The sequence below is a fragment of the Necator americanus genome, chromosome X (assembly GCF_031761385.1).
Source record: "Necator americanus strain Aroian chromosome X, whole genome shotgun sequence".
NCBI classification, from domain to species: Eukaryota; Metazoa; Nematoda; class Chromadorea; order Rhabditida; family Ancylostomatidae; genus Necator; species Necator americanus.
The window spans coordinates 12,257,127-12,272,707 of NC_087376.1; the positions used below are offsets into that span (position 1 = coordinate 12,257,127).

The window sequence follows — 15,581 nt, forward strand, 5'->3', positions numbered from 1 at the left end:
TGGGAGTGTCCTCCATCTTTCAGTATAGAATTATTTGCGATTTACTAATCATGCACCAGTACCTCGGTTCACAACATGCATTTGCGGCGAACGTTGTGAACATTGTGCATGTGCTGTATGAGGTTACTTAACAAAAATGGTGATAGTGGGACTGCTGCTCACCGGCTCAACTTTCTCAAAACTTTTACGTATTGGATCTTCACCTTTAGAGCGGAACCCGTCTCTTCCAAATTCTAAATCATTGCATTCATTGCGTGGCAAGTTGGAACGCGGCCATGACGCCCTAATTTATAACGGCGTCGGAATCCCGTTGAACAGCAGTACTATCAGCACTATCACCATTTTTGTAGTATGACTTCACAGCAGTGGGAACCGATCCAGCGGTTTATAAGTAGTAAATGGCAAGTAGTCGTACACTGAAGGATGCTACTCCCACCTGTCTACCAACTTCGCAGAGCTGCCACTACTATACTCAAAATTTCCCGTTTCCAGAGCCGCTCTGTATAAGCTCGATGACGACTTCGACCAGCGCAATCCGAAATAAAAAAAGCTGGAACAAAATGAAGATTGAAATTGAATGTAAGGTATCTTGATGTTTCGCCTTATATTACGAATGTTTCATGCTAACTTTTCTTACTCCTCCTAAGTTGTCCGGAGGTAAAGGAAAACCATAATGGTAAAATTTTGCGGCGTGAAGAAGACCAAATAATCAGCTGATATTCTCTTATCCTACAAAAGGGAAAGATTCGAACAAGATTAGTCTTCATAACTAACCATCATCTAGAATAAAGGGAACAAGGAAAAGACGCGAAAACAAAACAACGTACGCTACAAGTGGCTGCAGATTTCCCATTGTATATGTGTGGTATGTCATGTATAGTGTATGTCAACCGCGGTACTTTATACAGGATCCTTCCTTTGCGCAGCAAGATTCACACATTAAAGCCGTTGCACACCTACGTGTTCGCGCTCAAAGTGCTGTCGGGTCAAAACGACCTTATTTTTTTGGTCGCTTTGCCGGAGGTGTAGAGAGGGTTTAGCGGATTTTCGAGCATGCCTCTATCACGCTTTGGCAGAGCAATTAGCGATGGTGCGTATCCTATTCAGAGTCGGCTATTTAGGTAGTAACGAAGGCGAGATTCATCTTCGTTGCTACCAAAATAGCTAACTCTGGTTATTTACCGCCAACTCATACGCTGCGTCACCGGCCAGGATATATTTCACGAGCTACTAATTTGTTTTGGAAAATCGGACGCATCCACTGGAGTTTTGTAATGTGAGGTGAACTTATAACCGTACTAGAAGCAAAAAAAAATCACGTGAAATATGAGAGAAAGATCCACGTAATAGTTCCAAATTACGCATATTAAATATGAAAATTTTCGTTAAAAAACGGAACATTCCAATTCTTAAAATTACGATAAATAGGTCCAGATGCTTAAGCCGTATCCAGCTAGGCCCTCAGCTGTTCCATTCGAGCTGCGAACACAGCTCCAGTAGTAGCTCGTCTGGCAAATGTTAAGACTGGGCTCGCTGCTCTCATCCTTCTATTTAGTGCTTCCTTCAATTCGTTCTCCATAATCATAGAACATTACACGTACGGTGGTGAAGTTCCCATTAATTTTGAACCTCTGTGTCTTATTCCTCCTTTTTTCAGAAGCACGGGGATTCTTTATGAATTGCATCTTCTTTGTGTTTATTCGCAGTTCTGTTCTCTTCCCTCTTTTCTAATTACATGAGCATAGTTTCTGGTTCACTCGCCTTTTTCGAAAAGGGAAAGATGTCATCCGCGAACTGAGATTCGAAAGGAATCTCCCATCCACAGCTTTCTTCCTAAGCAAGTTATTTCATCATCTAATGTAATGCAGCCGCGAAGAGGCTCAGCTTTGAGCCGCGCTTTTGTTGGACAATGTGGCTTATCGTTGAGGCGCACGCTTTCCAACGGTTGTTGTCCAATGATTTCTCAATTTCTTGAGGGTTGAACTGAACTTATTTGAACTTGTTTGGTTGATTATCTTCGAATAATATCACACAAATCTTTTCAAAACAAGTGACAAATTCAAGCGTTATATTCTTGACTCCGAATATAACGCTTGAATTTGCTACTTGTTTCGTCTGTTCTATCACATCTTTTCAAAACAAGTGACAAATTCAAGCGTTATATTCTTGACTCCGAATATAACGCTTGAATTTGCTACTTGTTTCGTCTGTTCTATCTTTTTAAAACAAGTAACAAATTCAAGTTATATTCGGAGTCAGGAGATGTGATGGGATTTTCCCATCGGGAGGTCGTAAAGGGACGGGGTTGCAAGGGAAGGTGTTCGTAAGGTAGTGCGTGGTGGGCAGTAGTGAGTGAAGAATAACATGATAAGCAGAACAAAATATTACGTAGTATTAGATAATTACATACATTATAAAATATTACGTCAAATAATATTGAATAAGTTCATTTACTGCAAAGCGTTATATTAAGTTTCAGGCGCTTCAGGCGTTCTGGCGCACTATTTTCTACATGGAGTTCGATTGGAGCGCGCAAGCTCTGTGCGGCGCCGCATCTTCCGGGCAGTCTTTTACGGCAGTTAGGAAGAAATGGACGGAATCACCCCCTTTCCATAATCTACTATCCCGTATAAGAATACTCCACCTGAAATCCGTACCGCCTCAGACTCGTGGGGTGATGCCTTTAACGATGAAGAATTCAATCATAAGTGGTATTCAGGAAGTTAAACGTGAATCAAGCAGAATCTAATGAACAAAAATAGTCAGATTCAGTGCACATTGTTAGGTTTGGGAAATCGGGAATAAATTCGTGATAAGAGGACCAAGAGAAATGTTTCACGTAGTTTTTTCTAGAGAAGGTTTGCTCTACGAAGCAGTCAAATCGCTGTTTTTTCCTCTTGTAATTTTGATAAGGCAGAAAAAAATGACATTTTTCCCATCTTGTCATCAAGAATTTCGGAAAACGGTGAGGTCTTAAAAATCGAATGATGCACCATCTGATAGAGAAAATTCTCGGCTGCAAAATATTAGAAGATGATTTACGTCGCGCTAAGTTACCATGAGTTATTGAATTTTATTCAAGATCACACTTTTCGGCGAGTCAGCAAAAGTCAGGATTTTGGCAAGTTTTTCATTTCAGAAAAATGAGACGGTGTTTTGAAAAATTACTCTGGGACGGTGTTTTGAAAAATTACTCATTTATTCGGATAGAGGGACAAAGGAAACCCCTATGTGCGAGATTTCTCCCTTTCGGACGGTCTGGTTCTTTCGAAATTAAGGTGGGAAAAATTTTAAAAAAAGTCGAAAAATTTTAACTTTTGGCCCATGTAAATTCCAAAAGAGTGAGGGGTGGGGAAACAGCGATATGACTGTTTTCTGGGCCAAACATTCTTCTCTAAAAACTACCTAAAGTACTTCTCTCGGTCCTCTTATTACAAAGTTATTCGCGATCTTCCAGACCTAACAATGTGCACGGAATCTGAGCTTTCTTGGTAATTTAATCCCATTAAATCCACATTTAAACTGTTGTAAACTACGTAAAATTAAATTTTTGGTTTTTTAGTAGTTTCAATTTTCTAACTATCTTGCAAAAACTTGAGTCAGCGGGTGTTGAATCTGTGTCGTTTCACTGTCATACTGTACGAACAGGATGTTGGTTTTTTCGTGTTTTTTTCGTCGTTCTTCTCTAACTCAACCTATGCACCCGACTCTGCTGCTCAGCAGATGGACAAAGCTCACCTCCTGAAAGGTCATATGCCTGGAGAGAGAATGAAATCTTTGGCAATGGCTGTCCGTTCTGCCACGCTGAAGTGCTGCACAATGTCGAGCGAACTCCAACAAACCGCCTTGTCTGAAATTCTGAGATATCTCTGTGTCCTGTTTGCTGCACTGCAAGAAATACGCATCAGAGACCAACCCGTCATCAGCGTCGGAGATTACAACATTTACTGTGTCTATGCTGATGAAGAGGAGGTAGGAAGCTGTGCTATAGCTGTGAGGAACGACTACAAAAACCTGGTTGAGGAATTCGGCTCGACGTCGACAAGATTCGCCTTGTACGGCTGCAGCATAACAGAGGATGCAAACTCTGGATCATACGAGCTCATGCAGCTACGGGGACCGCTTAAGAGAAAAATGAAGACGCTTTCTATGATGAATTGAATGTCTACCATACCAAGCCAGCAGGTGATCATTGTCGGAAAAACGCAAAGGTGAGATTTGAACAACAATCCTATGTGCTAGATAAACAGTACTATCCTGTGAAAGACATGGTTGGATAACGGTTGTCATCTGGTTGACTTATGTGAAAGAACGAGTTTCGCATTCAAATTCAAAAGAAATCATCGTCGGCATCAGCTTACGTAGTAAGCGTCGACTCTTGTGACCTCTGAAGTGCAGCGCAAGCGAAAGATGAAAACTCTGAAACTTCAAGCCGATTACTTTCTCCTCGATCGAAGATTGACATGGCAGGTCTGAAAGTCAAAGAATGCAGAACGAAATTCCGCGTACGTGTGTCTATGCATGTTGGAGTGCGGACCAGGAAGAAGCTTTGCGATGCAGACTCCTGCACAAAATGCATTCAGGACGAGGCAAAGTAAACGCTCTCGGTTCTAGGGCTAAAAAAGAAATTTGCTTCTGCATCTGCGGAGAAGATATCCGCGTATAATTCTGCATGTGCCACCATCGTTACTTGTAACTTCAGCCAGGAGAAACGTCCGAGAAGGAAGCTGCTTTGTGAACTTCAACAAGATCGCGATAACGAGTGGACGTCAAGAGCGAAAGACTTTGGAAAGGAGTGAGAACACAAGAACACAAAAACACAAGAAAGCCTATGCTTTATTGAAGCAGTATAGCGGCAAGATGAAAAGATGTTCTCCAGTCCTCAACACTGCCAGTGAAAAGGCTGTCGGTGGAAGGATCTCTTCAAAACGTTGCTGAACCTCCAAGCGCCATCGGTTCTTCCACTCGAGCGTGTTCATAGACCGCCATATGCGGTTAACGAGGAACCACCCACCGAACCGGAAGTTCAGGTCTGTATCCAAAAGATGATGAATGGAAAATCTGGTGGAGATGACGGAATTAGCACAGAAATGCTGAAATATCCTCCTCCGTCTGGGATTCGTGAGATGGCAAAGATGATCCGTTCAATATGGGTGAACAAGAAGGTACCTGACCTGTGGAAACATGCTATCAGAATTTCCCTCGACAAGGAGTTACCATTCACAGATCCTAGGAACTATCGAGGAATGTTTCTGCAAGGCTTCAGAACGGTTTATGCTGGACCGACTTATTACACATCGCGAAGAAACAAATCGCGACGAGTAAGCTGGCTTTCGTTGTGGCCAATGACTGATATGGTGTTCATCGTTAAGAGAATGATTGAAATTACTCTTTCTTTCTCAACCCTCTTAGCAATGATAAAGGACCAGGAAGGTTTGTTCGCTTACTTCATAACATGAATCAGGGAACAACTGTCTCAGTTTGAGCAGCAGGCGGATGTACAACATGTTTAGAAGTGGTAATTGAAAAAAAAAAACAAGTGGCAGTGCCAGTACCCTTCCAGTTCAATTTTGCCAACGACGATATCGTGCGAAGAACAGTAGGTCACTGTCCTGCCGTCATCATCCTTAGGTCAGGAAGGGAGGTGGTTGGAAGGAGAGGAGAACGTAAGGAAGTGTGCAGTAGCGATTGTAGGATAGCATGCTAACCAGGACAGAATATTACGCAGTATTAGGTACTTACATACATCGTAAAATATTACAAAAAATAATATCAAACGATTATATAAATTACAAAATAATGCATTTAGTTTCAGGCATAGGACAGTATGGAAGCCCCAACATTTTGTTTTGAAAATGTACACTGGGTTGACTATGCAACAGTGGGATCACGCAGGTTCAACACCCCACTGAGGGAAGTTTTGAGAACGGGATAGAAGTTTGAAAATTCTCGTAAAAGATAAAGAATTTAATATTAAGAAGTGTTCAGAAATTTCAAAGTGGATTTACTGGCACTTAGTGACAAAAAACTCAAATTCTGTGCACATTGTTAGGCCGTCCCATTTTTCTGCAATGGGAAAACATGCCAAAATCCCAATTTTCGCTTGCGTTCCGAAAAATGTGTGATCTTGAAAAAAATTCGATAACTCAGAGTAGCTTAAAGCGAGGTAAATCATCTTCCAATATTTTTTAGCCGAGGATTTTCTCTATCAGCCGCTGCAGCACTCGATTTCCAAAGCCTCGACGTTTTCCTAAATTTCTGAAGGAACAAAATGCCACTTTTCCTATCTTTGTCTCATCAAAATTCCAAAAAGACTAGGAGGTTGAAAAAAAAAACAGCGATGTGACTGTTTCGTAATGCAAATCTTCCTCTCTATAAAATCCAAATTATTCATTTAGATCCTCTCATCACGAAGTTATTCGCAGTCTCCCAGACCTAACAATCTCCACAGAATCTGAGTTTTTTGGTCATTGATTCCGCCAGTACTCATCAACACTCTGGCGAGGCTCTTTACACGTTATCTGTCGGAATGCAAGCTTCCTAAACATTGGAAGACCAGCAAGACCGTCTTGTTGTATAAAAAGGGAGATCCACATGACATCGGCAACTATCGTCCAATCTGCCTACTGTCCGTCATCTACAAGCTCTTTACAAGAGTAATCCTTAATAGGATTGAAAAAGTCTTGAATGAAGGAAACCATGCGAGCAAGCAGGGTTTCGAAAAGGATTCAGCACGATTGACCACATTCACACTGTTTCAAAACTCATCGAGGTATCACGAGAGTACAAGATGCCGCTCTGTCTCACCTTCATCGACTTAAAGAAGGCCTTGGACTCAGTTGAGACGGAAGCGGTCGTGGAAGCTTTGGACAACCAAGGCGTCCCTACTCAGTACATAAAGGTACTTCGAGAGTTTTGCAGTAACTTTACGACCGGAATTTCGCCATTCCACAACAAGATCGTCATTGACATGAAGAGGGGACTCCGACAGGGTGATACAATTTCACCCAAAATATTCACAGTTACCCTCGAGAACACAATGCGAAAGTTGGAATGGGACGACATGGGAGTGAAGGTTGACGGTCAGCAGCTACACCATTTGCGCTTTGCTGATGACATCGTACTGATAACACCTAGCATCAGCCAAGCGGAACGAATGCTGACCGAATTCGACGAAACATGTGGATGCATCGGTCTTCAGCTGAATCTACAAAAGACGATGTTCATGCGTAACGGATGGGTCTCAAATGCCCCATTCACGCTCAACGGAACGAACATATCCGGATACTCCAGCTATGTATATCTAGGTCGGGAAATGATGAACGACCTGATCCCCGAGCTGGGCAGGAGGAGACGAGCGGCTTGGGGAGCGTACAAGAGCATCGAGGATGTGGTGAAGAAGACCAGGAACACCCGGCTTCGTGCTTACCTCTTCAACACCACCGTACCTGCTTTGACCTATGCTTCGGAAACCTGGGCATTTCGCAAGCAGGAAGAAAACGCGGTGAGCGTCATAGAACGCTCAATCGAAAGAGTGGTGCAAAGAGTATCCCGCTTGACACAACTGAGAGACGTGATTTGAAGTTCTTTCTTACGTCAGCGATCGAAGATTGGAGACGCTACCTCGGTTGCCAAAAAAAACTAAAATAAGGTGGGCCGACCCGATGTTCAGATTTCTTCACGAAGTCCTTCAAAGAAAATTGTCTTGCTCTTCGGGTCCCACGTGAAAAGAGGAACCACTGGAAACACTCTGGCACGCGATCGGGTCAAATGGAAGAATTACTGGCGCCCGCTCGACCAGTTCGAAGATCAACGGGAGTCAAGGTGATCAAGGTGAATTGCCATTAAATCCACTTTTAAACTGCTGAACACTACGCAATCTTATATTCTTCATCTTTTAGAAGCGGCTTCAAGATTCTAGCTCTTTTGCAAAAGTTTGAGTCTGCGGAGTATCGAGGCTGCGTCGTCCCATTTTTAGTTCCCTGTGCACCTTACTTTTCCCTTTTTCGTCGTGTTATGTCCTTTAATCAGTATTTTAAGATATTTCATAGATCCTAGAAGAAAAATAGAATACGAATGAAAATATATGAATACCAATATTCAAAATTCTAGCAAATTTGCTTCTTCTACCACTTGGTGTTTCTTTGTTTCTGTCAGCTACCAATATTCTCATTTGCTATTTCTTTGTCGGCTAATTTTCAATTTTTCTTTCTCGGAACCCATGAATTTTAAAATATATTGAAATTTCCAAGCTCAACATATCTACTCTGGGCTTGCATAAACTTATGCACGCACCAGAGTCGATATTTTGAATTTGGAAATTCAGAGTGTTCAGCTCAACAAACGCTTTCGAAGAAACTTTGTGCACCGCAAATTCCGACTCCTCATGATAATTTATTCACCTCGTGTATCCAAGATTTTTGGTATTGACAATGGGTGGGAATGTCTGGAAACCTTTTCGCCTCTGAAAAGAAAAAATGGAGCTACATGAGAAGCGGCAAATAACACCTTATCTTGACCAAGCCATAAATTACGCGCTCTTCTTTTAGTGTCAGTGAAAGCCCTTCTCAGAGTGGATCCTTACGTAGTTATCTGCTCATTACAAATTTCGGTACCAATTTCGGAAGGATTCGCGTGGATCGCCTGTGCTATGGCTCAATTCACAAACCTAACACAAAATCAAAAGAGTCTCCTAGGATCTTCGGCCAACGAGTAGAAAAAGAGAGCTTCAGACAAGGAGGTTCAACTTTTATCATACTTGAACTTCTTGTTACCAGTATATCATAGTCTCGGTGCAATAGGAAACACGCAATTCTATTGAAATTTCGTGGAACCATGTTCGGACATACATACAAGAATGGGTAGGTACAGAAGAACTGCTGAGAAGTATTATAAGTGTAAGAGTACATTCTTTATTTCAGTGAAAGAGGTAGGTAAGACCCTAGCTAAGAGAGAGAGAGAGTGAATGGCCTGAGAAAGTATAATGAAGAGGATAGGAAGCAGACTTTCTACCTTAGTAATAAAGCAGAAAGTCTGTTTCCTATCCTGTTCACAAAAGTTGATTCCGTTTTATTGTTTTCTAAATATATGTTTGTTTTTGGCTAACTATTTACATATTTCCTTTTCGATCGGTAGTTTAGGGCTTTTCCCTCTCCTCTTTCTGTGATATTTTGTGGGACCGTTTTTTGAAAATTTCACTCAAACAGCGCTAGGGTGACGAGGAGAGTCAATAAGATTCCTCATCAGAACATCCAGAATATTTTCGAGGCGGGGCTATCCTGACAAAGATGTCTCGTAGGAATGATGAAAGTAATAAAGTGGAATTTATTTCGAACTTACGTACAGTCGAGCCAAAATACAGGTATTGTGGTCCTGTTGCGTGATGCGTTCCCATTGTCGAAGTGGGACGCTAGCTCAACTCCGGATCTCGGTTGAACCTAGGTAGGGTTCTACTGCGACACTATTGGTTAGATCATTTTGATCATCATTTATGTAAGGAGCTTCCAGAAATCTTCCCAGACTTCCGATTAATAACTCTGAAACGGGGTTTCACTTGGATGCCTTGCTAGTGAACTGCGTCTTCGTGTTATAATTAATATTTGTTCCGTGGTATCACTTAATTTGTTATTCTCCGTCGTTATTCCATCATTAGAATTTATAAGATAAACTTCGAAAAGGCCACGAAGAACAAACATGCAGGTGCTCCGACTCCCTTTGGACTTTGGACGGTTGAAGGGACCCTCATCGCTTGAGCTGTACCTCATGAGCTAGACCCCTTCACCAGAGGATGGTCCGGCTCCTCCCTATCGCATCTATGTGAGTGACCATGGGTCATGAGCATTAAAGAACAGTTACATTATTTGAATTAAGATATAAGTGTATGTGAAAGTGGGTAAAACTGAGTTCTTATGGCAAAAACAAAAAAATAAGTAATCAGAGGAGGAAGAACATTACACTGCAGGCAAAAACATGTTGTTTGCACGAAATTTTTTTTTTTTTAATTTCTTCTTTGAAAACCAATTATTCTAGGACAGCTCACTGTTTCTTCAAAGAGGAAAAAATGTTTGATGCTATTCCTAGTATGGGTGCTACTGGTTGTCGCTTTCTTCATCCAGTCAAGGTTAAACATTACATCTTCAACTTTTGTTCCACTTTTCACTTTATGTCTTGCTGATATAGGATCGTGAAGCGAAATTGTTGTAGGCTCGACGGAAATTAGCGCTTAAACGGACCGCAGCATCCACATGTCCGAATACTGTGGTGTCAATGCAGGATACAACAGTTGTTGGAAGCCGAAGTGCACATAAATCATGTACGTTCATGCTTCTTCTCGTCCATTTTTTTTTTTTTTTTGGCAAATCATGCTATCTCATGGGGTGTGGATGTTAGGGCATAAGTAATATACACTTGAAATGTTTTGCAAGCATCGTGACAGCCACAGAGATTAATTTCTAGACAGTCGGTTTAGCAAATAGCTCACCGGACACTATCAGATTGTTTACAGATATGTCTCATTGATATTTAAACACGAGTTCCATAAAATGTCCTGCTAAATGGGCGTAGTAGAACATCCAAAGGGTCTAGGTTCAACAGTACGTAATATGTTGGGTATATTGGATATTTCTGCTCCAGCAGGTCGACGCCGGGGATGGGACCCAGATGAAAAACTTTGGAACTCTTGTACCTTTGAGAGCTAATCGCTCTTTTTCAGTTTCGTTCAGGAATAACTCGTGAGGTTTCTTTTTTCAAAGTTGAGAATTTTCGTAGAAATATAAACCACAATCAAAATGTTATATATCGGTATACAGAATTTCTCGCTCTACAAAAGTGGTATTTAAATTTCTTAATCTTATTGGTTCTTGTTTTTTTTTTCAGATCACCAAAATAGAGTGTCAAGTAGAAAAACGGAGCATTTTCGACATCTTCAAATTTTGCGTAACATGGAGATGTTAAAGTCGCTGAAACTGCTTGTGAGACTTGTTCTTTGTATGGTGAGCATCGAGCAAGCCGTGAAAAGAGTATTGAAAACTTTATAAACAAAACACGAAGAGCAGTAGGAGGCGTTGAAAAACCCTTTGGATGATGGATGGGAGACGTTGGGAACGATTGGAGGAAGAAAAACACAAGTATACTATTGAGTAATCTGCGGTAGTTTTTTGTCTTTAGAAAACTGGATGAAAAGAATGAAGTTTGCCTAAACAAGCGGCAGTTAGTAGACTGGCGTGTGATAAGTTCTAGATCAAAAGCTCCATCTTTGAAGCGCTGGTAAGAAAAGTGCTCGATTTTGTTCATTTGATGCTCCATTTTGATTATCTGAAAGAACAAAAATCAATAAAATCTTTTAAAAAAAACTAGTGCACCATCCTCCTTCAGAGCGAGGAATTCTCCAACAGTATATACATGTATAGTATTTTAGCAACCAGCCTGAACGTTCGGCTAAAGACGGACTTCAGGTTTTTTTTGGTGTTCGCTTCGCTCGCCTTCACCGATCAATAAAAATAATAGTAGCCACATTTTTTTTTCGCCCGAAAATTCAAACATAGATGAGGGATTTTATGGTCTTTCTCTAAACGCTCAGTTGTATATTTGGAGAGCAATCCAGCTCAATTTTACATCTGTGTTTCTCTCAAACCTCCACAACTTGGAAACATTATTCGAAGTATTAGTCTCCTCCGTTCTCAACTATTAGCAAAGAATGATGTGCTAACATGGTATGACGTGAATATGACTATCGTAATTATAAAAATAACGTTCTACGTCAGATCGCGTAAACTGTTGGCTACTATGTATTGTATTTGATCAGCCGTTCGCACACCTGTTTCTCTTTTTGAAGAAAGGATGTTAGCAGCATGAGGGTACATACTGAGAAATAGATATGCGAAGAAACCCATTCTACCGCCTTGGGGCTCCCGCACACCAATCCGACGCAGTGGAACCCGTCTCTTCCCACTCTATAGCTTTCTGGCACCGGCGCACTACCCCCCCCCCCCCCCCATGAGACCCGTCCCACTCCATTTTACAGCTATCTAGCTCCAGAGCACGAATTCGTCGCCGCAGGACCCGTCTCACCCAATTCTACCGCGTTGAGGCTTCAGCGCACCAAACCGACGCCATAGTATCCGTCTCCCTCTCTTTTTGGAATTTCTTGACTGAGACACACACATACACAGATGCACACACGTGACAGAATAAGCCCGTTATTATATAGCATGCTAGTTAGCAAATCTGGAAAGTATAAGTAGTAAATAACGTAAGTAATAAGTATAGTTAGCAAATCTGGAACTACACATTAACATAAAAGCTCATTTACCCTCACTAACGTATGAGAGAAACTAACTTGCCTTATCAAAGGCAACATCGATTTCCATGTAACTTTGGACAATGGATAAAAGGTAGAGTGCTCGCCTATCAGGTGCATGGCGATGGTTCGGCACCTCACCGGTGCAGAGTTTTGCATCATTATGGGGTATTTTCGTGACACACAGACAAACACGTACTAAGCGCGTTATTATATAGCATGATAGTTTTTATTTTCGTTCCAATATTTTTACCTATGAAGAAAGAATTCTGGCTGCTTATACTTTTAGTTGATAGATTGACAACGGTCACAGTGAAAACGCGCAGCGCCTCCACCTAATCCGGAAAAAAGGTATGATCACTACTCTGAAAGTGGGAATCCTTAACATTTCTCGCACTCCCTTCAAGGGTAGTTGATGATCGCTTGAAGTGGCAGTAGACATAAAGCGCGATTGACAATGAAATGTGAGAGATACCAAAGAAAGACCACTCACGTGGTCACAAACTCTACAGTAAAGCTTACCTAGTTGTTCTATATCTCTAACAAGTTCTCATACTACACAAACTGTACAAGGTTCACGATATTTTTCACGATATTCACGATATTGAGGGACATTTCTCGCTTTTTCATTCGGAGATTAACGCAAGGATTCTCGGATTCCTTAAAAAGAAATTATTTAGTCAAGAATTTTGATAAAATTTGATTTGTACCAACTATTTTTACCACTAATGAAGGATAAAGTCTCTGGCGTTAATCAATCCACTTTCGATGCGCCAACGCGTTCACTTCAATTCAAAATCGTTTGAGGTTTAGGAACACGTGACGAGCAGGGGCTATCCGACGTATCAAGCTAATTTTGAATTGAATTAAATTAAATTATTATCGGATTTGTTCTTCCACACAAGTTCTGTACCAATTTATCGACCTCAGATGGATGAAAGGCATGGTTGGTTTTAGGGCGGCTTCGAACCGTCGACCAACCGTACAGTCGCTGCGGGAACCTCTTACCAACTCGGGTACACCCTCTTCACATCTCTGATAAAAAGAAAAGTCACTGGTGTATCAATTCATTTGGGACGCGCCTACGCGTTTTACGCAATTCATAATCGCTGATGTTTTTGGAACGCGTTTTGTCCCGGACAATCACTTGCGTGGGCCATCCGATCATCAAGTCAGTGTTTTTATCCTCCCAGACAAGTCTGGTACTAATTTATCGACCCTGGGAATGAAAGACTTGGTTTGCATTAGGGCCGTTTCGAACCCTCGACCGTGTGGCTACAGCGGACCTCTAACCGACACGCCCGCTCCCATCTCTGATTACCTGTTTTAAATTCGTACCGGAATTATGTTCTGTTAGTGTTTGACTTGCTGTATGTTTTCAGTTCATTCCAGTACCCGATTGGACAATTCACTACTTGTTACAACCAAGAAGTTTATTGCACTGAAAAGTGCCAGTGATGCAAGTTCTTAGGCAATTTTTTCATGTCTTTTTCATGTATTAAGATGTTCTCCTTTTTAGACGGTGAATCTCAATGATGCTGCAGAAAAGCTTAACGTACCAAAACGACGCCTATATGACATCACCAATGTGCTCGAGGGCATCGATCTTGTTGAAAAAATAGGCAAGAATAGTATACGTTGGAAGTGAGTTTCAGTTTGATGTTGGTGTGGTCGTTCTTTCTTTGGGTTAAAGGTGCTCGGGAAAATTTTCTGGGTTGGGATCTCTTCACCGGTAGATAGTGGCTGGGATGTGGATCACATGTATTTACCTGTCCCTTAGATTGCTTCCGGATTTGTTTGGCATTTTTATGTTTTATTCAGCAACAAGTTTTCAGTTAGCATTATAATAGCCAAAATAGCCAATGAATTCCATCCATCAATTGCTAGTGATCATCCTAGTAATGCAGAAGAAGGCGTGTGACACATCGTTTTCTGACTCCATGTCTCCAAAGATGCAACTCCTTGCGGGCAATAGAACGATACTGAATCCATCTGCGGCTATGCTTATGGAACAGCTTCTGGTGCTTATTTATTAGTTGGATCGCGGACACTGCATGAGGGCAGAGTTGCTCACGTTATATCGCGTGGTAAGTTGCATCGTTAGGGGAAAGGCCACACGGGACCTTCTCTGGCTTAGTAGGGAGAATTGAGCGTGCTCCTGAAGTGTAGTGCTACCTTCATCTATTTGTGGAGAGATACCATTATTGCCAATTCTGTGTTACGCTGTGCTGCCTTCGAATAAGCGGAGGTACGCGGTAGGGTATGGGACAATCCAATATTATGGTGAAAACGCGTAGTTCCTCTTGCCCCTCAAATCTTGGAATTTGAGGCGAACCGAACACTTGGAGGTAGCTGTTTACGCGAGGTACTGCGAGGGCAATGACTTGCCTTCTTCCCCCACGTTAACATGTCACCAACGCGTTAACAAAGAATTCCATTGCTCTAGCACGATACATATCTTCATTTGTGAGGGCGCCCAAGTATTCTTATCGGACGTATTTTCGCAGAAATCGTCCGTACTTTTGCTTCTGAGTGCTTTTCATTATTTAAATTCCTGGACTTGTAGCTGACCTTGTTCCTACCTAAGGCTAAAGAAATCTTAACTTTGAAAACTTTCTTCAGATGATCTTTAGTTGATGAATTCGTGAGGAAACCAAGATCTTTTCATTCAACTAAAAGATATCTCATTAGAGACATATCGTAGAGTATCAAAGAGACAGATTTGATGATTGATAAGATGGATATGCGTGACTTATATTGACCTCATTTGAGCAACTTCACGCAAATAAAGATTATCTCAAAAAGATGTTGCAGGGAAAAGAATAACATGCATATTTTCACATATCTCATAATTTCACACATTTCACGCCCAAACTGTGTTATATAAACTAGCACTGGATAAGTATACGTTTGTCACGATGTCATTCAACGAATTCATTTTCAATTTTCAACTTCAGCAACTATACGCCCAGTAACTTTATGTCCTTATTATTTGTATACATTCTTTAAACTCTTTTCCACATTTTACCTTTCCAAAATTTTATAATGATGTAATGCTTATATATAGAGCGCATGTCAAATACTTCAGAACTTGCTTGCACGTTTTATACAGTTTTATATAATAGAACTTTGTATGGTTCTTCAAACATCTTTCAACAGCGTTTTATCGCTTCATTTCTATCTATTCCCTGCATAAAATCAATATGACAGGTTAGGTTTATTAGTGGCGAACAGAGACCTTTGTATCCTCGAGATGTACCTTCAAGTACAGTGTATGTCTGCG

The 15,581-nt window shown here is 41.2% G+C and overlaps 3 protein-coding genes across 5 annotated transcripts; all 3 read left to right on the forward strand.

Moving 5' to 3' along the window:
* Positions 1 to 3,723: 3,723 nt before the first annotated feature.
* RB195_022586 (uncharacterized protein) lies at positions 3,724 to 4,161 on the forward strand (the record flags this gene model as incomplete). Its single annotated transcript, XM_064209755.1, has 1 exon — positions 3,724 to 4,161. One exon carries the CDS (start codon positions 3,724 to 3,726, stop codon positions 4,159 to 4,161), a length of 438 nt encoding a protein of 145 aa, XP_064065636.1.
* Positions 4,162 to 4,463: 302 nt separating this feature from the next.
* On the forward strand, positions 4,464 to 14,219 carry RB195_022587 (uncharacterized protein; the record flags this gene model as incomplete). Of its 3 annotated transcripts, XM_064209757.1 has the most annotated exons (10): positions 4,464 to 4,594; positions 4,703 to 4,795; positions 4,982 to 5,165; positions 5,227 to 5,321; positions 6,694 to 7,504; positions 8,327 to 8,436; positions 10,030 to 10,120; positions 10,204 to 10,312; positions 13,681 to 13,757; positions 13,818 to 13,946. In XM_064209757.1, the coding sequence occupies 10 exons, from the start codon at positions 4,464 to 4,466 to the stop codon at positions 13,944 to 13,946; spliced, it is 1,830 nt and encodes a 609-aa protein (XP_064065637.1). The 3 variants fall into 3 exon arrangements, with proteins under 3 accessions (XP_064065637.1, XP_064065638.1, XP_013292432.2); XM_013436978.2 differs by lacking the exons at positions 4,464 to 4,594; positions 4,703 to 4,795; positions 4,982 to 5,165; ... (1 more) ...; positions 6,694 to 7,504; positions 8,327 to 8,436 and adding exons at positions 9,383 to 9,441; positions 14,120 to 14,219 and having other exon boundaries at positions 13,818 to 13,942; XM_064209756.1 differs by lacking the exons at positions 4,464 to 4,594; positions 4,703 to 4,795; positions 6,694 to 7,504; ... (3 more) ...; positions 13,681 to 13,757; positions 13,818 to 13,946 and having other exon boundaries at positions 5,046 to 5,459.
* RB195_022588 (uncharacterized protein) lies at positions 6,791 to 7,582 on the forward strand (the record flags this gene model as incomplete). The annotated part of the gene is made up of 1 exon (XM_064209758.1): positions 6,791 to 7,582. One exon carries the CDS (start codon positions 6,791 to 6,793, stop codon positions 7,580 to 7,582), a length of 792 nt encoding a protein of 263 aa, XP_064065639.1.
* Positions 14,220 to 15,581: the final 1,362 nt, after the last annotated feature.